Source organism: Mustela nivalis (genome assembly GCF_964662115.1).
Source record: "Mustela nivalis genome assembly, chromosome: 3".
NCBI lineage: Eukaryota > Metazoa > Chordata > Mammalia > Carnivora > Mustelidae > Mustela > Mustela nivalis.
The window spans coordinates 148,511,569-148,533,802 of NC_139022.1; the positions used below are offsets into that span (position 1 = coordinate 148,511,569).

General features: G+C 41.4%; 2 protein-coding genes across 4 annotated transcripts; one reads left to right on the plus strand and one right to left on the minus strand.

Moving 5' to 3' along the window:
- Nucleotides 1-3,447: 3,447 nt before the first annotated feature.
- On the minus strand, nt 3,448-17,755 carry CARD6 (caspase recruitment domain family member 6). 3 transcript variants are annotated; one of them, XM_082724653.1, is made up of 4 exons: nt 17,247-17,755; nt 13,330-13,626; nt 11,241-11,831; nt 3,448-6,521 (listed from the first exon to the last, which is right to left on the minus strand). In XM_082724653.1, the coding sequence occupies exons 2-4, from the start codon at nt 13,610-13,612 to the stop codon at nt 4,099-4,101; spliced, it is 3,297 nt and encodes a 1,098-aa protein (XP_082580779.1). In that variant the 5' UTR covers nt 13,613-13,626; nt 17,247-17,755; the 3' UTR covers nt 3,448-4,098. The 3 variants fall into 3 exon arrangements, with proteins under 3 accessions (XP_082580779.1, XP_082580780.1, XP_082580781.1); XM_082724654.1 differs by lacking the exon at nt 17,247-17,755 and adding an exon at nt 15,824-17,042; XM_082724655.1 differs by lacking the exon at nt 13,330-13,626 and having other exon boundaries at nt 17,247-17,366.
- Nucleotides 17,756-17,772: 17 nt separating this feature from the next.
- RPL37 (ribosomal protein L37) lies at nt 17,773-20,239 on the plus strand. The gene is made up of 4 exons (XM_082724671.1): nt 17,773-17,932; nt 18,592-18,727; nt 18,971-19,055; nt 20,126-20,239. Exons 1-4 carry the CDS (start codon nt 17,930-17,932, stop codon nt 20,193-20,195), a joined length of 294 nt encoding a protein of 97 aa, XP_082580797.1. The 5' UTR covers nt 17,773-17,929; the 3' UTR covers nt 20,196-20,239.
- The last annotated feature ends 1,995 nt before the right edge of the window (nt 20,240-22,234 follow it).

Sequence of the window (22,234 nt, forward strand, 5' to 3'; positions counted from 1 at the left end):
TTTCTGCATTCAAAATCCTCCCATCAATTTGGGTAATTATTGCCCCTCCCTGTCACTAAAATAATACATCCTATAAATAACAAAAAATTATGATTAAAGTGGTAGGAATGAACATGTGATGATGTGTTTTAGGGTTCCATCTAGTGACTTTATCTTCCTCTTCCTGGTCTCTCTCTGATATTCCTGACAATCTATGATATTTTGGCAAAATGCTGCTTCTCTCTTTCCTGGATGTGTGGCCACTGCTCTGGTGACGACACTTCCCAACCTCATTTACAGCTACATGTGGTCAGATGACCAAGTTTGAACCATGGAGTGTGATTGAAAGATATATGCAGTTTCCAGATCATTCCTAACTAAAGTCAGGCTGGTCTCTCTGGAATTTGGCTTTTCTCAAATTCTATAAATTGCATCAAGGAAATGAGAGGGTGGCTTTGTGCAGAAAAAGACAATGTCCAGAGAGATGAAAAAACAAGATGGAAGGAACTTAATTCTTGATTAACCCTAATGAGAAGAGATGTTCTACCAGTTTAGACTTGCTGAATTGTTACATGAAGGAAAAATTAACTCCCATATTAGTTAAACCATGAGATTTTTGCTTTATCTTTGCTATAGCATCTCAGCCTTTACCCTAACCAACACTAAAATCTACCCTTAGCCAATTACCACTTAAGGCCACCCATTAAACTGGATTTCTGAATCCTTTTAGTCAGTGTCATGTTTATCCTCCCCAAAATACTATGCTTACATGGACCCCCAAAGAGCAAATAAGAAGAGAGCTATACCTTACTCATGAGAAGGACTATCAAAAAAGTTCTAAGACATAAGGAAATACAGGTCACTATGCATGTAGGTAAAGCCTAGATTTATGACGCTAGTATGATTTATAAGGCAACTTTTTCCCTATGGTGTCTTTGTATCCCACTGGAATATACTCCTTTCAAGCATCTCAACAAAGAACACACTTTTTTCAATGTTTAAAAAAAAAGTAATCTTTATTTGGTTTCTTATACAAAACATAAATTGATTTAAGGTGTTTAAGAAAAAATAAGTCATTGGATAGACTCCTAAATTTGCCAACAACAACAACAAAGAATTCAGGTACAAATTGAACGCTCTCAATTTAGTAAATAACACACCTAAAACAAGTAGTTCTGTTTTTGCATGTTTAACTAAAAGCAATTGAACTTGTACATTATATAAAGATGCCCTTAAACTGTATTTCATGCCTTGAATTCAGACTTTCTTAAGATATCTAGAAAACTAGTATTTTATGCTGTTTATACTACCTGCCCCAACACTATTCAATTTTGCCACATTCAACCCTGATACAGACTCAAATATGTAACTGAGGGCTGCCTGTAAATATATTTACACAGAAAAAAATATACGAAAATGTTATTAGTGAGTTAGAGGACTACATTGCCAGTTACTTGGTTACTCTGAGTTATGAGATTACAGGCTATTTTTATGTTCCTTTCTTCTTTGTCTATTTCTGCATTTTTGAAACTGTATATAAAGGGCTTATAGTTTTATAATAAAGAGGAAACAGATTTATAGGATCTCACAACTGCAGCAGGATTTCTCATTCTCTTTTCGTATCTTCTCAGTTCCTACTGCACTGCCTCACGCATAATATATGCTCAAGAAATAAACACAAGGGAAGAAAGAAAGGAGAAAAAAGGGAAGGAAGAATGCAATGGGAAGGGAGAAATCTGCTAAGTGCCATCTGTTTGCCAGTCCAGATTCACTTCTCCACCCTACTTTGAACCCGAAGCCTGATCAACAAGAACCACCTGGGTGAGCTCCTTGTTCTCTGGTTTCTGGTTGGCTTTGGCCAAGGGAATGCACTATTTATTTATTTATTTATTTAGCTATTTATTCCCTGGGACAGCTCCCTGTGGGTCACTCCCACAGTGTCTCCCTCAACACCAGACCCAAGACCCTTCCCACACAGTTCTTCTGGTTGGGGAGAGCACTGCCCTCTCTCTCCCTTCGGATCTTGGGGTGGCAATGTACCTCACACTTTGACTAGATCCAGGGTGCTGTGCTCTCTTGCCCTGTTTTTACATCTTGTCCAGCCTTTTGTAAATAGTCTCTTTATGAGATGCTCCTCCAAGTCTCCAAACTGAATGTACCATCTATGTATTGCCAAGACCCAGGCTGATACAGAATTTGTTAGTGACAAAGAATCCAGCAAGTTCTGTCCTCCAGGAATGAATCTTAAAGATGGATTTAGAAAAACATTTTTAAAAATATCACCAAGTATTGCTCATTTCAAAAATTTAACACAAAAAGATTATTCTCATTGAGAAACTCCTGTTTTACATTGAAAATTTGGCAGTAATACACTAGGTATTAGGCTTTTTCTCTTGGAAAGATATAGATAAAAATCTACATGCACAGTTCTTTCTCTCTTCATCCTTACAAAGACTTTAGATTTAACACCCTCTAAATACTCAGTATAATTGTTTAAGACATGCATAAATAAAGGATGCCTATTGGAGTATGAGCATGTTCTCAGAAATTAGTTATTCCTTTTTAAAAATCATTTTTCATCTATTTATCAATATGATCTTTTTCCCTTGGCATCCTTGAAGGCGAAAAAATTTCTAACCCAGAAAAGACAATGTGGGGCTATTTTAGTACTTAAAATTAGTATTAATTTTAGTGTTAAATTAAAAAAATTAGTATTAATTTTAGTGTTAAATTAAAAAAAGAGATCTTAATTCAAATTACAAATCTTATTATTTTATTTCTACATCTAGTGAATTTTAATATTAACCTTTAAGTGGTTTTTTATTAATATTTGGCATCATTTGCAAGCTTAATTAAACTTCATTTGAATATTTTAAATTTATTATATTCCTTTTACTTATGCTTGTAACTGGCAGATCTTACCCAAATGTTTAGGATGAACCTAATAAAGTAATGAACCTAATAAAGTAAAATTGCAAATTTTGTGAATCTTAAGTTCTCTTAAACATTACAATGCTTTCTACAAGCTTTGTAACTCTAAAATCAAAAATTCAATTATGCATTTTAAGTTGAAATCATGAGGATATCAGATCTTTTAATAAACCAAATTACCTTAACTATTACAAGATTTTATTTCATTTATATATTTATTTATTTATTATTTGACAGAGGGAGACACAGTGAGAGAGGAAACACAAGCAAGGGGAGCAGGAGAGGGAGAAGTAGGCTTCCTGGTAAGCAAAGAGCCTGATGCGGGGCTCAATCCCAAGACCCTGGGATCGAGCCCTGAGCCAAAGGCAGCCCCTTAACAACTGAGCCACATGGGCGTCCCTACAAATACTTTAAATATAAAACATACACGGGGTGCCTGGGTGGCTCAGTGGGTTAAAGCCTCTGCCTTCGGCTCAGATCATGGTCTCGGGGTCCCGGGATCGAGCCCCACATCGGGCTTCTCTGCTTGGTGGAAGCCTGCTTCCCCCTCTCTCTCTGCCTGCCTCTCTGTCTACTTGTGATCTCTGTCTGTCAAATAAAAAATAAAAAATCTTTAAAAAAAAATGTATAGAACATATACAAATCATACCCAAGTAAATGCAAAATAACTCATCTCATTGGTTTTCAGCTCATTATTCCTGTATGTAAGAGTAAAATGAGAGAATTATAACATCTGAGCAAACTGGAGCTGTTATCACAGGTAAATAGATTATCTGCTTAGTGGTTGAACCAAAAAGTTTTGACCAAGACACCTCTGGAGCAGCAAACATCGAGCACAAGTTTTTCTTGTAACACTGAGCTGCTGAGCCTTATTTTATGGAGTCGCCTCAATAGCACCTTTCCTGGCAATCAGGTTATATATTACCTAATACTCAAGGCTGGGTTCAGTTAATTTATTTACTCCCTGATTCTATTCTTAATTCTTTTCATATTTTTTCTTTTGGTAGACACAATTCTTACAGATATTTTAGTGATACCAGTTAAGCTGTGCATATCTTTTTTTTTCTTTCTTTCTGTCATGTTAATGATAGGAATCTCTGACCATCTCTGCCATTCTTCTTCAGCTTACCATATGATAGCAATGGCCTGGATGAAGGATTTGTTTCATAGGTCTCTAGAGTGAGCACTTTAACGTTTTCCTGCCCTCTTGGGTGCTGCTCTTAGATTGTTTGTCTTAGCCTGTGAAGGACTGGTCCTACATGACTTGGGTTGAGTGGTCCTGGGCTGAGAAGGCTTGGATTGGGAGGCCTGGGGTGAGCATGGCTTGGGCTGAGCGGGTCTGGGCTGAGAAGGCTTAGATTGGGAGGCCTGGGGTGAGCATGGCTTGGGCTGAGCGGGTCTGGGCTGAGAAGGCTTGGATTGGGAGGCCTGGGGTGAGCATGGCTTGGGCTGAACGGGTCTGGGCTGAGAAGGCTTAGATTGGGAGGCCTGGGGTGGGTATGGCTTGGGCTGAGTAGGTTTAGGTGGAGAGGGTTTAGCTTGGGAGGGCGGGGGATGAGTGGGTTTTGTGTGCCTGGGTTTGGGTTGAGAGGGCACAGGCTGGGATTGGTTGACCTGGAATAGTTTGGGCTGGTTGGATGTGAACTGGGAGCTGGGTAAACATTTGCTGTTGGACTTGGGATAGGATCCCATTTGGAAAGTTGGATTTGAAGGCCCATCCTGTGCCTTCAGTTTGGCTCCTTGCTGAAAAGCAGGTCTTATAGGTTTTTGTATGGCTCCTGCTGGTTGAAAGGCCTGGGGATAAAGACCTTCAATATGGGATGTTGTTTTTATAGGTTTCCCAGTTGCCCTAGTTGGCTGTGTTCTCTGGGCATAGGCTTGTTTAGGCTGTGGTTTCCCAACTGTTCCTGCTGGCTGCAAACCCAGGGAATGGAAGTGACCTATGTGGGAGACCACTGCCCCAGATCTTTTAAGAGCTCCCATTGTTCTGTCCTCCTGAGGTCTCTTAGGCCAGGCCTGTACATGCTGAGACACAGGTCTTGTTTTATCCATGCAATATCCCCAAGAAGTTCTTGGAAATTTTATAAATCTTCCAGGTGAATAAAATCTCTGGGGTGGGAAGTACTGAGACCTAAAACTTTGACCTCGACCATAGCCCCTTGTTTTCTGAAAGGGCCAGGGACGGAACCACCTGGTCCTCTGCTCTGACCAAAAGTGGGAGCCCTTAACCCAGGGGGCTTTCAGAGACATATGGTTAAAGTTACTTCCAATTCTGGTTGGTAGAGGATAGGAATTTTCCTGAGGAGGCATGAGTACTGGGGTGGGGTGGAAATTCTGAAGATTCCAGCTAGCCCCAGGCCCGCTTACAGGCATCTCAGCTGCGCTTTCAGATGAGCTTTCTGGCTGACCGTGTCTTTGTTGTCTCTCATCTTCAGCCAGGTTTTCACTAGAGGAACTGTGAATTCCCTGAACGTTCTCAAAGTCTTGATCTACCTGGATTCCCAACTCCCTGGCCAGGGAACCCATCTCCTCCATGGTCACACATCTGAGTGAAGAGGACATCACTTCCTGCAGAGCAGCTTGAAGACCCTCCATGTTCTTCCTTCTCTCCCCAGCTTCCTCCTCCTCCCAAAACAGTAGTTGTGATGGCTTCAACTTTAGAATCCTCTGGAAAAGCTGAGCCTCTTCACTCTCCTGGGCCTGGGGACTGAGGACAAAGTACAATCTCTCAGTGGCAGCTTCTCCTAAAAACATTAGCAAGTCCCACTCCTTCTCACCTAAGTAGTCAGTGAAAAAAAACACAGCTGAGGAAATTTCCACCAAAAAACCAAACTGTGTCCAAAAATTTTCTAGGTCTCCACGGAGGTTGGCCAGAGCAACAGGCTTCTGGAAAAAACTAGGGTTTTCCTTTAGACAGTCTCGCTCAGGAAAATGCCACGTTATCTCAACCAGGCCATCAGAGATTTGCCGGGGAAGCACTGGGACAGTAAAATCCTGATGGAGAAAGATTTTGTGTGATTTCAGTTGGGCAGGACCAAGCAGTCTGTTGAGGATTCTGGACTTGGAGAAGCTACAGTACCCTAGGCGCACAAAGGAGATGACAGGCATCTTCAGAAACTTTTCTGTGTCCCCTGGAGGTCCTCCTGAAGACTGTGTTGACCACTTTTTCACAATGTCCTTCATGGCCCCTAGCATTAAGATGCTTTTATTGTTTTCTGCATCTGGCAGGAGCAGGGGAAGAGCAAACCCGCACTGATACATGTTTGACATGACTTCACGCTGCAAGGAGCTGTCTGAACAGAGCATAGAGGCACAAAGAACATCAAAGGGATGAATGGTTTGTACGTCCCTGATTTCCAAATTCTCTACCCCAGTCACCAATTCCTCTTTGCCATCTTCATCCGGAACCTTGTGTCTGAGGACTGTATCTCTGGCTGTCACATCCAGAGCTTGAACTTTCATCAGGAAATTCCAAGCTAAGTCTCCGGGAGTCTCAGGTGTCCACATACATCCTCGATCTAAGGAGAATTGCTTAACAACATCCGGCAGAAGCTTTCTGCTCCTATCCATGTTTAAACATGATAGGACATCTTGAAACACGTTTTTTCTTTCTGTAGGGAAAAAGATACTCAGTGAATGTCACATTCAGAGTCAAGCTTCCTTCATGGAGTTCTAAAACTAAATAAGTAATTGGCATTTTCACTGTGAAAAGATAGAACAACACAAATAAAGTGAAAGTTCCCTTTTGCCAATTCCACTTTCCTTCTAAGAGATGTCAATTTGTTACTATGTTTGCTTCCCATCCTTACTCCATGCAAGTACATAACTATGCATGCATAGAGAGAAACATATCACTTGGTTTGGTGGATATTATTTTATTTTTATATAAATGATATTATACTAAACAAGTGATTCTTCAACTTCTTTTCACTTAATGATATTCTTCACAAATTCTTCCAAATCAGTTTACACAGAGATTGACTTAACTCATTTTAATTAATTGATCATATTTCATGATTTAGATGGACCATTACTAATTTAACCATTATCTACAGATGATCATTTAGGTTTTCCAGGTTTTTGACTAATGTTTATATGTAGCAATGGAAAACACTGTTAATGCTTCATGATATAGATGTGTGAGGAATTTCCTAGGTTGATATTGATTTCTCTCTTAAATGTATCTCTTGCTAAAGTTTGGGAAAATGGAAGATTTTATTCCAATTAAAACTTTCTCAGAATTTATGTGTTGTAACTAATTTCTCCTAATCTCCCGTTTTCTAATATGCCTCCTAACCACTTCTTGGGAATAGATATAGTGCTTAGTAGAAAAAGAAGACCATCTACTCCTGGTAGATGGCAAACTAACATATGACTCTTGGATCCCAGGGCGCCTGGGTGGCCCAATTGGTTAAGCCACTGCCTTTGGCTCAGGTCATGATCCCAGAGTTCTGGGATTGGGTTCCTGTATCTGGCTTTCCCTGCTCTACAGAGAGCTTATTTCTCCCTCTCCCTCTGCCTTCCACTTCCCCTGCTTGTGTGCGTGCTATCTCTCTCTCTCTTTATCAAATAAATAAATAAAATCTTTAAAAAAAAAAAAAAGATTCTTGGAACCCCGATAAAAATAACCTGGAAGAGGGGCACTGGGGGGTGCAATCAGTTAAATATCTAACTCTTAATTTTGGCTCAGGTCATGATCTCATGGTTGTGAGCCCTGTGTTGGGCTCTGTGCTCAGAGCAGTATCTACTTAAGATTCTCTCTCTCCCTCTCCCTCCACTTCTCTTCCCACTCTCTCTCCCTCTCTCTCTTTCTCTCTCTCTCAAATAAATAAATCTTTTTTAAAAATAGCCTGGAAGAAACAACATAACTGAGCAAAAAATATGGATTTTAATAACTAACAAAGGTAACCCTGAGAAATCCTCGGGTAGTCTAAAAGTTGCTTGAATTGGAATATGTTTTGGGGAAAGAAGGTGAGGGAGGAGTTGAGGCTAGCAAGATGGGTTCCCAGAGGAGGCAGTGACAGGACAGGTTGCAGGAAAATTTTTAGGTCCTGCTCTTGCCTATCAACTAGGCTGACTTTGGACAACAATCCACTATTTCTTCATCACAAAAACCAGTACTCACACAGCCCAGGCCAAGATGTCTAGAACTGACAAAGTAATAAAAGTCTTACTACGGAGCTCATTTGGGATACCTCCAAGAAGCAATAAAGTAAATCTTATACACCGCAACAATGATAATAATAATAATAAGCACAGAGTTGGATAAAAAGGAAAAAAAAATTTAAGAAGCAATAATAAATATCTAGAACCCAATACATGTTGTTGTTGTTGTTGTTTTTAAGATTTTATTTATTTGTCAGAGAGAGAGAGAGAGAGCGAGTGAGCATGTGCACAAGCGGCGGGATGGCAGGCAGAAGGAGAAGTAGACTCCCCGCTGAGCAGGGAGCCCGATGCAGGACTCAATCCCAGGACCCTGGGATCATGCCCTGAGCCAAAGGCAGATGCTTAGCCAGCTGAGCCACTCATGCCTTCCAACAACCTAATACATTTTTATAAATTTAAAACTCATGAAAATAACCCAGCTGAGGCAAAAGAAATGATCAAGAGATGTTAGCTGCCATCCACTGAAAGGAGTATTTTGAATTTGAGTCCAGTTAGGTTAACTGGAAACTAGAACAGATTTAAAAAACGAAGATTCTTTGAAGATATTTAACAAACTAGAGAGGTCGCTTGGGGGTTTAGTCACCTGGGTTAAGCATCTCTTTTCTTGACCTGTTTTGCTAAAGGTGTTACATTGATTACAAAAAATAGCCACAATTAATGGCTTCCTGGATATATTTTGGCTTTCTGCAATATTGCTTTGTAAGAAGTGGTATCTATTTTTTCTTAGTCCTTGAATTTGCACTGTCTTTGTGACATACTTTGACCAACAAAATGTGGCAGAAGTGATGGTGTTATGGGTTGAATTATGTCTACTCTCCACCCCCAACCCTAAAAACAAAAACAAAAACAAAACTGTGTTAAGTCCCCCGTACCTCAGATTGTGGCCTTATCTGTAAATAAAATCTTTACAGAGGTCAAGTTAAAATGAGGTCGTTAGGGTGGGCCCCGTCCAATAAGACCAGTATCCTTACAAAAAGGGGAATTTTGAAAACAGAGACATGCACAGAAGGAAAATGATCTGAAGACCCATAGAGAGAAGATGGTCAGTCATCTACAAGCCAAGGAATAACTGAGGCTACCAGAAACTAGGGAGAGAAGACTGGGAACAGCACTTTGCCTAATGCCTGCTGAGACAGTGTGACCCTGCTAACACATTGGTTTCAGACCTCTGGCCTCCACAATCGAGAGACAGTAAATCTCCCATTGTCCTAAGGCACCCTTTGTAGTACTTTGGTGAGCCCTGGGAAGCTAATACAGATGCGAAGGTAGTTCTAAGGCTCTTCCTCTCTCTGTCTCTCTTTCTCTCTCTCCCTCTCTTTCTTGCCTTCTCTCTCTTACACTCCTCTGTCCTCACCATAAGACTATGCCCCATCTAGTCTGAGAAGTCCAGACTAGTCTGCCAGGAGATGACAGACAAGTCTATCACCAGCTGACCACAGACACATAAATAAATCCAGGAAAGACCAGAAGAACTGCCTAGCCAACTGCAGACTAAGCTCTGTTATTATTTGATAAGCTCTGTTATGTAGCGCTACTGTTGCAATAAATAAATAATACAGAAAACAAGATCGTACCAACCAAACAGTAGCATGCAAGAAACGCATCATAATATTAGAATGTTACCTATGGAGGAATGGAGAATGAAGAAAAAATGGAATAAACAGACAAAAGGGGTTTGTTACAGAATAATGATGATACTATGTAATGAATAATTAAGTCAACCCTATACAGTAAGGGAAATGTGTAAAATAAATAAAAATTAAGAAGGACGCCTAAAAATGATAATGGGCTGGGAAGGTACGGGGATGGGACGAGATTTGTGTTGTGGGTTAAATTATGTACCCCTCAAATTCATATGTTGAAATCCTAACCCCCAGTACCTCAGGATGTGATGCTATTTGGAAATAGGGTCACTGCAGGTATAATTAGTTAAGACGAGGTATTAGGGTGGGCCCTAATCCAATATGACTAGTGTCCTTATGAAAGGGGGAAATTTGGACCTAGAGTAATGCACTCAGGGAGACAACTGTGTGAAGATGAAGGCAGATGAAAGGGATATTTTTACAAGCCAAAGAATGCCAAAGATTTCCAGCAAACCACCAGAAACCAGGAACAGATTCTCCTTTACAGGCTTCAGAAGTAACCAACCTTATAGACACTTTGATTTCTGCCTTCATGCCTCTAAACTGAGATAAGACGTTTCTGTTGTTTATTATTTCCATTCCCCCATTTGGGGTACTTCGCTAGCAAACTAATAAAAGAGCTGATGAGGAAGACATTACTTCACTCCTATCTAGAACTAGATGGTGCATCCCCAGGATTTGAACTGAATGGGAGATGAGAATTACCTTTCCCTCCTCTACTCAGAACTTGGGGATATTTATTTTCATAAACAATATCTCTTCAAATGAAGCATTTCTCAGTTTTCAAGTTTTCATTCAGAAATATTCCAATTAAAGATACTGATATAATTTTCCCTTACTAAGATGGCAATTTATGACCAGATCAAGCCAAGTAACAGTATTTGGGGATCTTATCCATTCATTACAGGCTCCTCTCTGATTTTTCACTTCAGTAGTTAGGACCATAACCTCCATATGCCAGAGGTCACAAAGGCACTAAAATGACTTAAGAGGCTTAATTTGAACAATAGAAGGTAACACCTAAAATTAGTGGTTAGCAGCTTCTTTTATGCATCACAGGAGGTGACTGCAGAAACCTATAAGCTGGGGCACCTGGGTGGCTCAGTGGGTTAAAGCCTCTGCCTTCAGTTCGGGTCATGATCCCAGGGTCCTGGGATCCAGCCCCACATCGTGCTCTCTGCTCAGCGGGGAGCCTGTTTCCTCCTCTCTCTCTGACTACTTGTGATCTCTGTCTGTCAAATAAATAAATAAATAAATCTTTAAAAAAAAAAAAAAAAGGAAGGAAGAAAGAAACCTATAAGCTGACAATCAGTATCTATTTTTGCTTCTACTGTCCACCATTGTGTAGGTCCTGAGTCTTCCTCTCTGTCAACACCCACCTCTAAGGAAATTCCAGGTTAGGGAGGCATAAAGAATCTGAGTAGCAGCTTTTCTGCTTACGTCTAGTGCCTTTCTTCACCCCTTCTCCCCATTATGGGATGGAATAAGTTGTTGCCCAACTATCACATATCATTCCCATACCTTCAATCCTTTTCTCCTCCTCTTCTTCCTCCTCCTCCTCCTCCTCCTCTTCCTCCTCCTCCAGCGACATGCCAGTTTCTGAATCCTCATAGCTCTGTTCTTCCTCAGAGTAGTGCAGGGTTTCTGAATATGTCCAGCCTTCTTCGCCATCATAAACTCTGTGCTCTGAGTCATTATAATCCTCTTCTTCCACAGCGGGCTCTGCATCTTCTGAGTATCCAACTGATTCTAGATATTCCTCTCTTCCTAAGTACAAAGAATCATCTGGCTTCTCATATCTCTGTCCATCCTGTAAATAAACAATAGTTGCTGGAATTTCATATTCGGGGTTCTCAACTGAATGTGGTGATATGACTTCAGGCATGTTGTATTCCTTCTCATCTTCGCTGGAGGTCCAAGCAGTCTCTTTATGACTAGTTTTCTTCTCCCCAAAGGATTCAGAGATTCCCATATCCAGGTGTTCTTTCTCTGTGAAGGATACTGTGATCTCAGGATTCTCAGGCTCTTTCTCTCCAGAGGAAAAAAAATCTTCTGAATTCTTGTTTACCCCTATAGGTTGAGGAGGTTGTATATTCTCATGCTTTAAAAGTTCTGGAAAAGAACGAGAGAGTTGGGAGGGAGGTTGTTTCATTTTTCCAAATTAACAAGAATAAATTTTATAATAACTTGAGTTTCCAAGACCTCAAAGCATCATCTCTCTTCTTTATTTCAAAACTGGAGTATATGAATACCTAGCATTTCCCACATAAATAACAAGTCACCTGGCATTCTTTCTCTCACTGGAAAAAAAAAAAAAATCAAATCATGTTCCTACCTTGCTCAAAAGTTTGAGTTCTTTGTAGAAAACTCAAAGAGTACATGAGTGAAACAGAAAATGTGAATCCTATGAACAGTGCTTATTTGTGGTTTTACTGTGACCCAAAACCACCTCAGATTTCCTAGAGCCTTTGCTAATGAAATCTAATCCTAATGATTTCTAATCAGGAAGCAAATAGCTCTAATTTGGAATAGTAAGTCCTAGAAATAATAGTATATATTTCTCTAAGCATATTGTTCTTGTCCTACAGTAGAGATCATTAACATTAACTTTTTATCTGAACCTCTACCTCTCTAATATCTCTTAAAATGATCTTCAATATTTTTTAGACTTTCAGAAAAAGGAGCTACACCTGCCTCTAGTGGTAATCTACAAAATTGCTAAACAATCCATTCTGGAAGAATTACTCCCTCATCTGCCACAAAATATTTTTAAACATTGAGGATTTAGCATTTGAGGGACACCTGGGTGGCTTAGTCGGTTAAGTGTCTGCTTTCAGCTCAGGTCATGATCCCAAGGTCCTGGGAAAGAGCCCCGCATGGGAAACCTGCTTCTCCCTTTCCCATTCCCCCTCCTCATATTTTCTCTCTCTCACTTGCTCTCTGCCAAATAAATAAAATCTTCAGGGATGCCTGGGTGGCTCAGAGAGTTAAAGTCTCTGCCTTCAGCTCAGGTCATGATCCCAGGGTCCTGGGATGGAGCCCAGCATGGAGCCCAGCATGGGGCTCTCTGCTCAGTGGGAAGCCTGCTTCCTCCTCTCTCTCAGTTGCCTGCCTCTCTCAGCCTACTTGTGATCTCTGTGAGTGAAATAAATAAATAAAATCTTCAAATAAATAAATAAAATTAATCTTAGGAAAAAATAAGAATTAGCATTTGAATTGCTCCAGAAAAGCAGGCTTCTGTTGGCATACTTATCACAGAAAAAAATGAAGTTATTGATCCACCATGTATCATTCTTCTGCTATTTCCGAAATGGTTATACTAAGTGAAAGATGCAGCACTTGGTCTTGGGGTTGTTAAATATCCATGAAGTTACTTACTGACTAAAAAAACCCTGCAAATTTTAGATACAGTTTCAACAAAAAATTATCAATCCCTTAAGCCAATAAGATACATTGCTCCCTGCTTTTAAATTCCTGGACACTTTTACCCTCTATCATATTTCAGTGAAAATTATCTCCAGGAGATAGACAAAAGGCAATTATTTTCTTTTTTCAGGAAATCTACCTTGTCCCTCCCACCACCCCCCAAAAGTATAGAAATCCAACTTACCATGCTCTAAGCCCCAAATGGTAGCTGACTCTGGAAAAGTACTAAGTAAACACTTGAGGAAATGCTGACAGCACACCTCTCCCTTTTTCTGTACCAAAATTAACAGCTTTCGACTTTTCTTCAGGGGATCTGTAATATTCTCCAGAGTCTCATACTCTTCCTCAGAAACCAGCCTCCGAGAGGTTAATGTGTCTAAGACAGAATCAGGATCTTGTTGGAGGATTTCAAGTAACTTTTTCCGTTCTCTTTCTATGAGCTCAGAAGGAACACTTTCCGCAGCCATTGTTCTTCCGTCCTCTAGACCAGGAAATGGATTATGAAACCGTTTCAATAGTAAATAAATACAGGTTAAAAAAAAAAAAAAAGGCAGGGGCGCCTGGGTGGTTCAGTGGGTTAAGGCCTCTGCCTTCGGCTCAGGTCATGGTCTCAGGGTCTTGGGATTTGAGCCCACACGGGGCTCTCTGCTCAGCTCTCTGCTCAGGCTCTCTCTTTCGGGAGGAGCCTGCTTCCTCTTCTCTCTCTGCCTGCTTCTCTGCCTTCTTGTGAACTCTAACTCTCTCACTCTCTCTCTCTCTGTCAAATAAATAAATAACATCTTAAAAAAAAATGGCAAAGAGTAAACAGATCAAAGATGCCTAGCATTGAAAAGAGTGGATAAAAACAAGCCAAGACAGTGTGGAAATCTAGCCCTGAGCGGACCGGCCTGGCTCCCTATAGATGATCTATCTACTCTTTTGATGACTTGAGTCAGTCTCCTCTTGACTCAGGCCCAGAATCAATTCCCCTGAGAAGTCTCTTGAACTTCAGTCTGGACTAGGTGTTCTGAGCTCTATTTGTGATAAGAATGTGAACTGATTAACTCTTTCTGGAGAGAAATCTAGCAACAGGCAGCAATAAATAATAAATAAATGGAGATGGATAAAAATACAAATTTACACCATTCAACCCAGCAATTTCACTTCTAGGTAATTATCTTAAGAAAACAATTAGACAAATGTCCAAAGATAAATGTGCAAGAATCTGCATGATGTCGTTTGTAATAGCAGAAAATTTAAAATTACTTAAGATTTTCACGAATTGGGGATTTGTGGAATAAATGTTGATATATCAACAGTAAAACAAAAAAGAATAGTTTAAAAGGATGAAGCAGGGTGCCTAGCCGGCTGCTAGTAGAGCATGAGACTCTGGATCTCAGGGTCACGAGCTCGACCCCCACATTAGGGTAGAGTTTACTTAAAAAAAAAAAAGAAAGAAATTAAAGGATGAAGTAAGCCTATGTATATTAACAACTAGTGATATCCATGATATATTGTTATGAAAGACAAAGTTACAGATCTCATTCTGTTTTAAAAATTAATATGTGTATAATGCACATATATAAAATGTATATAGTGATATATATTTACAAGAAGATAGGAGAGAGACTCCCCAGTTATAGCACTGGTTATCTTTGGGGATATGATTACAGAGGGATTCATACTTTCTACTTAAAAAAAAATACTACTGCATACTTAATAGTTTACCTTTTTGTTTCTATTAGACTTTAGTTTTTATTTATTCTTTAGATTTTTTTTTTTTTTTTTGAGAGAGAGTATGAGCGCACATGCGTGTGTGCATGGGGGTAAGGTAGACAAGCAGATTCCATACTGACAACAGAGCCCTACCCAGGGCTTGATCTCACGACCCTGAGATCATGACCTAGGCTAAAACCAAGAGTAGGACACTTAACTGACTGAGCTACCCAGGCACCCCTGAATTTTTTTTTAAACCATCTAGTTAGTCTTTTTTTTTTTTTTTTTAAACATTTGTTTTTTTATTTGAGAGAGAGCACACAAGTGGGAGGGGCAGAAGAGGATCCCAAGCAGACTCCACACTGAGCACACAGCTGGACACAGGCCATCTCCCATGACACCAAGATCATGACCTGAGCAGAAACCAAGTCATATGCTTAACTGATTGAGTCACTCAAGCACTCCTAGCTGGTCTTTATTTACAGTTCCATAGTTCACAAGAACCTGAAAACAATCTAAATAACTATCAACAGGCTCCTAGATGAATAAACTATAGTATTTCATGGAATAGTATACACCATTCAAAAAGAATGAACTTCAGGGGCGCCTGGGTGGCTCAGTGGGTTAAGCCGCTGCCTTTGGCTCAGGTCATGATCTCGGGGTCCTGGGATCGAGTCCCGCATCGGGCTCTCTGCTCAGCAGGGAGCCTGCTTCCCTCTCTCTCTCTGCCTGCCTCTCTATCTACCTGTGATCTCTCTCTGTCGAATAAATAAATAAAATCTTAAAAAAAAAAAAAAAAAGAATGAACTTCAGTGACCCAAAATATAATCATTAAAATATAAAAGGAAAACTTCAAGTCCCAAAAGATTATGTACAGCATGATACCCCTTTTAAAAGTTGAATGTAACTTAAATACATACACATGCATACACACATTTTAGGAATATACATGGAGTCATTAAAATTATATAAAGTGTGGGTACCTGGCTGTCTCAGTCAGTAGAGCATGCAACTCTTGATCTCAGGGTTTTAAGTTTGAGCCCCACATTGGATTACTTAAAAAATTATATAAAATGAGAAGTAAGGAAATAATGAATATGAAGTTAAGAAAGATGGTTACCTAGGTTCAGGAAAGGTTGGGGATAAGACGGGATAAAAGGACAGGAAGATCATGGAGTTAGACATAGGCTATAATCCAGGGATGAGTTTATAGGTCTTTGATATATTATAAAAGGTAATTAAATATGTAAATAAGGGCAGGGACCAATGCTGCATGGACCGATGTTGAGATGTATTAAGAATCAAGAATAATGATGAATCCATCTCTGCTGTTCCTGAGGTTGAAAAAATATTAAGGAAGTCTTTATATAATACTAAAAATTAATTTTAAGTTAGAGTTTTAACTAAATGCATCTCAAAAGGGAGGCAGAAAGGTATGATAGGAGATTCTTACTGGGTTTGAAGGGACAAGGAGACAGAAAGCCAAGGAATGACAGGCTCTAGAAGCTGGAAAAGGTGACAACAGAACTTCCGGAGCCTCTAAGAATATAATGCAGCCCTGACCACATTTTTTATTTGAGCCCAGTGAGACCAGTCTCAGACTTCTGACCAGAACTGTAATGTGTGTTTTAATTGTGGTTAGGAACACTTAACTAGAGATCTACTCTCTTACCAGATTTTAAGTGTGCATACACAGTATTGTTAACTATAGGCACAACGAGGTCCAATAGATCCCTAGAATTTATTCCTCTTGAGTAGATGAAATTTTTAAAAAAGCAGTATAGCTTGTTTGTTTTAAGCCACTAAATTTGTGGTAACTTGATAGAAAAGCAGTAAGAAACTAATACAGCATCTAATCCAGCAAGCCCCTCGAATTGCAGTTTGGATCCGAGCACTGGCAGGTTGGCCTCCTCTTTATCCTCTATCTACCGCTTCCATGAGGACGGGACTGTCCTGTAAACCCTGATTCCTAGAGTTCATTTCGTTGCGCCACCAGCTACTCCGTCACCTTTGCTAATATTTCACATGTGACAGGTAAAGAATTCTCGGTTTACATAGAATGTAAGCACATTACACGGCTATTTGGGATCCTTCTCCCTATGAACTCTTAAATGTTTGGATTTTTTGCTGTTTTGCGAGGGTGGGGGGGTTGCTGGGTGAAAGGTTACAACCGGATTACCGTCTATCAAGGAGATCTGGAAATCACCAATTTATTATTTTTTTTTATTTGGAAATCACCAATTTAGACCCTACTTACAAAGCGTTTAAGTACAGACTTCCAGGCCCTAACAAAAGGGGCCGAATCGGATTTCCTCACGGGGGAACGGAGGAGGGGGGTGCAGAAAACTGTATCCGAAGATCCCACGTGTGATATAGCATACTTAAATTTTAGATCAAAACATATACCTTTAAACTACTACAGTTAGAAAAAAACGTGATTCCCCTTTCTTTTTGAGATCTGGAGGCCAGCTCCTCGGAGGCCGGGTCGGTGCCTCCGTACCGCCTGCGACCTCTTCAAGAACCAGCGTCTGCCAAAAGCTTCCATCCAGGGCGAGCAAGGAGCTGGAGGAGCCCGTTTCTCCCAGATCGGGATTCCAGTTCCATCCAAGGTGAGGAGGGAGCTGGAGGAGCCCGTTTCTCCCAGATCGGGATTCCAGTTCCATCCCGAATCCTCCACCACCGCCGGGAGCGCGGACTCGTGCCCCAGGCTCCCCACCGGCTTGGCTTAGTGACCGAAAAGCGCGATGTAGCCACAGATAAAACTCAAAGAGGCAGGAGAGCAGGAGAGGAATCACAAAAAACCAACTTGCGGCGTCTAGGCAGCTCTCGCGCAGAGCGGGTCGGCCGAAACTACGCCCATTCGGACTCCACGAAGCTGCGAGCCCTCCCGCCCGCAGAGCGCCGAAATCCCTATTGGCCCTGCCTTGGCTCTGGTTCCTCCTCTAGACCCCGCCCACACCGCTGCGACGGACGTTTGAGAACAGTGCCCCGCGCTCGCCGGAAGTACTTCCCTGGGCGGAAGCTCCTTAGCACGATATAGCGGAAGTGCCTCCTCTTCCGGCCTCTTTGGGGCCTGCCGCGGAAACAAGATGGTGAGTTGTTTCCAGCGGTTCTTCGTATCGCCTTCCATCCTCGTCTTCTGTGTCGCGCTCCCTGCCATCCTGAGGGGGCCGGCGAGGTTCCTGATAGAGGGAGCGGGTGGGTAGGAAAGGGACATGCTGTGACCCTCAAGAGCCAGAAGAATGGCTCCTAAGTGTACCTGGGGATGCTGAGTCTACAGCCGTGGAGCAGGAGCCACTCTAGGTCCCTTGGTTTTTTTTTAATTTTTGGAGAAGCCTTGCCCTCGGATGTGAACTGAAGGAAGAAGCGTGGTCTGGGAGCGTTTGGCTCTGTAAGCAAAAAAAACTGTTGATGAGGTCTTGCAGGAGCTCTTAATTTTGGGGTTCGGGGTAGGGAGGGAAACCCCACGTTATTTCGTCTTGCGGCTTGTCTTTTTTCTGTCTCTGTCCTCTAAGAATGTAGCCGATTTCGAAATAGAGTAGTCCCTGCGTAAGGCTTTAGGTCACGTGAAATGCTGGTAGTGGTCTCTGATCTAGCGTTTAAGTTAGCGTCCGCCGCGGTTTCAGCCCTAGACTGGCTTCAGACCCTTGTAATTGCTTTTAAACCTTAATCAGTAACTTCTCTTTACTGAAAACGCCGGGTTACGTGTAGAAGTCACTAGATCTCAAAATCGTTTTGCTCCCCTTTGCAGACGAAGGGGACGTCATCGTTTGGAAAGCGTCGCAATAAGACGCACACGTTGTGCCGCCGCTGTGGCTCGAAGGCCTACCACCTTCAGAAGTCCACGTGTGGCAAGTGCGGCTACCCTGCCAAGCGCAAGAGAAAGTGTAAGCGGATCGGTTGCCGGCCGACTGCGTGTCCGGCGTGGGGAGGGACGCGGTGGTCCCGGGCGCGCTGTAGGAAAGTGGGCGTGGCTTGCGGCGTTAGTTGGTCCTTAAAGGAAAAGTGCGTCTGCATGCGGAGGAAGTGGACTTCAAAAACGAGGGAGGCACTCTTTACTATATTGGCCAGCGGTGCCTGTAACCTAGGTGGGTAAGAGCCGTAGAACCTTACCTGCATTTGTGTTCTAGATAACTGGAGTGCCAAGGCTAAAAGACGGAACACCACTGGGACCGGTCGCATGAGGCACCTAAAAATTGTATACCGCAGATTCAGGTACAGTTTTTGTGTTTCCATTGTAGTTGGTTCTGTGAGCTTGGAGAAGAACCTCCTTTGTGTGCTGTGAAAAGACGGTACTGCCCCGGTTAGTGGGGTTGCACGTGTTGGAAGGTATTTTTTCTGCTGCCCCTGTAACCTTCAGACCAGTCAGTCTGGATTTTGTTACTCTCTCAATGAGCAACCGTATAAGCTATAAACGTTTTAGACTGCGGTTTGAGCGGGACACCCCAAAATGTAATAATATTTCTTGGGGATAGGCCACGCCTCACTTTTTCCGCCAAATTTGTCAGGACAGTGGTGAATGAGGTTTGGGGTTGGGCCTTTATTTCTGTGGTTTTGAGCAAATCTGCAGTAGAAAACGGTTGTAACTGCATTTGTATAGGAAGAAAGGTCTTCTAGAGTTGTTAGAAATGCAGAATTTCGCCCCCCCCCCCTTACAAAGAAACTGCATTTTAACATGCCTCTTAAGGCGTCATTTAGGTCTCAACCAAGATAATTTGTTGGGGAGACTGTCCTGTGCTGTGTAAAGTAGGAGCTGGAGAGCATCAACTAAACCCAGGCTAACCTTTTAGTGCTTCAATTCATAAAGTAAAAGGGGATAACAGTACAATTTCTCTTTGGGGTGTGTATGTATAATAAATGAGTTAAAATGTAAAGCGCAGTTAAGCAGTTTAGAAAATGTCAGCAATTAAACATGCTCCTTGTTTTCCTCGGCTAAAGGAGAGTCCTTCGGATCTCTGCCTGATAGCCTAGGGACTTACTTTCACAAACGGATCTCTTAAGCAGGAGAGACACACTGGCCTGGTGACGGGGACAACAAAATAAATTGTTGACCTTTTTTCAATTGCACCTCAGTGTATGTTTGAAATGGCTATCTTGAAGCGGAAGGAAGTAAATAAAACAGTGCAGCTTATCGATGATGGTGTAAAAATAAATGTCTGAACATATGAATTTGATACTGATTTCAGCATTTAACTGAGATAAGCTCATTTAAATCTGTATTAATAAAAACTGAAATGTATAAATTGTTGCTGAAGTAACTGGCTTTCATTTTTAATACCATGCAGGCATGGATTCCGTGAAGGAACAACACCTAAGCCCAAGAGGGCAGCTGTTGCGGCATCCAGTTCATCTTAAGGATTTCAACAATTAGAATAAACATCATGGTTTTAAAAAAAAAAGTTTGGTGTGCTGAGGTATTTTTAATAGGCCCGTAGTATCAGTGAGTTGTCATAGTATTGGGGATGGGACAACTTACTAGATTTACTTGTTAAGTGACTGTTCTGGAGCATTAGCTTTTGAACTGGGTTGTGATACTGCTTAAGAGGATAAGAAACGAGCAGAATTCCAGGATTCCTTCAAGTATTAACACTGGACAATAGAAAAAATACAGTATGAGCACAGTAGGACTCACAGTACATAAGGGTATTTAAGATTTATTTAAGAGTTGGGACACCTGGCTGGCTCAGTTGCAGGAACATGCAGCTCTTAATTTCAGGGTCATGAGTTTGAGCCCCACATGGGGTATAGAGACTTAAGTAAAACTTTAAAAAAAAAGGTGTTAGGGTAAATGAAAAAGCTTTTAGTAACATTCATCTGCTATAGTCTATTGACTTTGAGGAGTAGTCCTCAATCCTGTGTGATAGGGTTTGGAGTACCAGTGAGAACATGAAGGATAGTGATTGAATAAGTTGTTTTGGAAAGGTGATTTTAACTCATTCTAGTCTCCAAAATGCTTGCTTGGTATCTAGCATATAGGTTTGTGTGTGATTAAAGGTAGCCAGCTGAATATCGGAAGCTCCTTGCTAGGTGTGAGTCAAAACACTGGAGTGGAACAGGTGAAGAGAAAGTTGGGCCCCGTGCAAATGCAATCCGTCCAAAGTAAAGGAAAGCCAAATACATAAACTTAACATTTGTAGATGAAAGGCAGTGGTAAATAAGTCCCCAGTGGTGTTTCTTTAACCCTCAACTGAGTGATCATTGGTTTTTCTGTTATAGGGCTCTGAAATTTTTGCCATGCTTTCCCAGTTCCGGCGGTTTGTTGCCAGTATTTTGTAATGAGACAAGGCCAAAACAGTGGACTGCTGAGTGAGAGAACAGATTAAGTGGAGCACGAGTGTTTGAACAGTCACTGTTAAAGTGGCCAACTGCAGTCTTAATTTGCAGCTTCCCATTGATCACAACCTGACCTGTAAAGGATTTTCATGGTCTTCAATGCCTTGCCAACCTTTACTGCACCCTACAGTACTTTCCAGGATACTAGCTAAGTGCTGCCTCCCTACTTCTTTTTTAAGATTTATTTGAGAGCAAGCACAGGTGTGCGGGAGCTGGGGGAGGAGCAGAGGAAAAGAATCAAGCAGATACCCTACTGAGTGATCCCAGGACCCTGAGATAATGACCTGAGCCAAGATGGGTGGGATGTTAACCTATGGAGCCGCCCAGGCACCACCCTGCTTTTTATCTTGAGCTTCTAACTCATCCTTAAGATCTTATATTCAGTTGAGGGATCCCCAGCTCATCTAAACACATTGGGCTTCCCTGTGTGAGACTAGAGTGACCCCTCTATACTCTAGGCATGTATTGTTAGAGCAGGCTTCCTGGAGTCTTGGTCTTTCAATAAATGCAGTACAATCCTATAAACTTTACTCATTTAAATACTTTTATCTAGCCTATTATAAGAACACAGTATAATATATATACACAATGTATTGACTGTTAACCAGTAAAGCTTATAAACAGGAGATTAAGGTTTTGGAGAGGTGAAACTTAAACATGCATTTTTTACTGCCTGGGGTATTGATGCTCCAAAACCTGCATTGTTACAAGGCTCAGCTATACTGGAGAGAATTAAAATAATCTGATTTGCTCTCAACATCTTCCTGAAATCTTCCAGTGTCACTAATGCTTCCTAAGTAATGGAGAGACCCACTAAGATCGGTATTGGCCAGTACGAAATAAAGAATCTGTGGGGCAAATGTGCACTGACCTGAACACCTGTGAAATTACTGAATTCTGGGTCAGGAAAAGCATTGGGCAAAGGGTAAGGGGGCGGGTGGGCAGTGATGCATTAGCCAAGGCCTGTGTTTTTTGAGTGTAAGTGAGCTGACTTTATTTGCCAGTCCTGTGGCCCTTAACACAGTGAATTTGGAAAATAACTCTGGTGCTATGCTAATTAT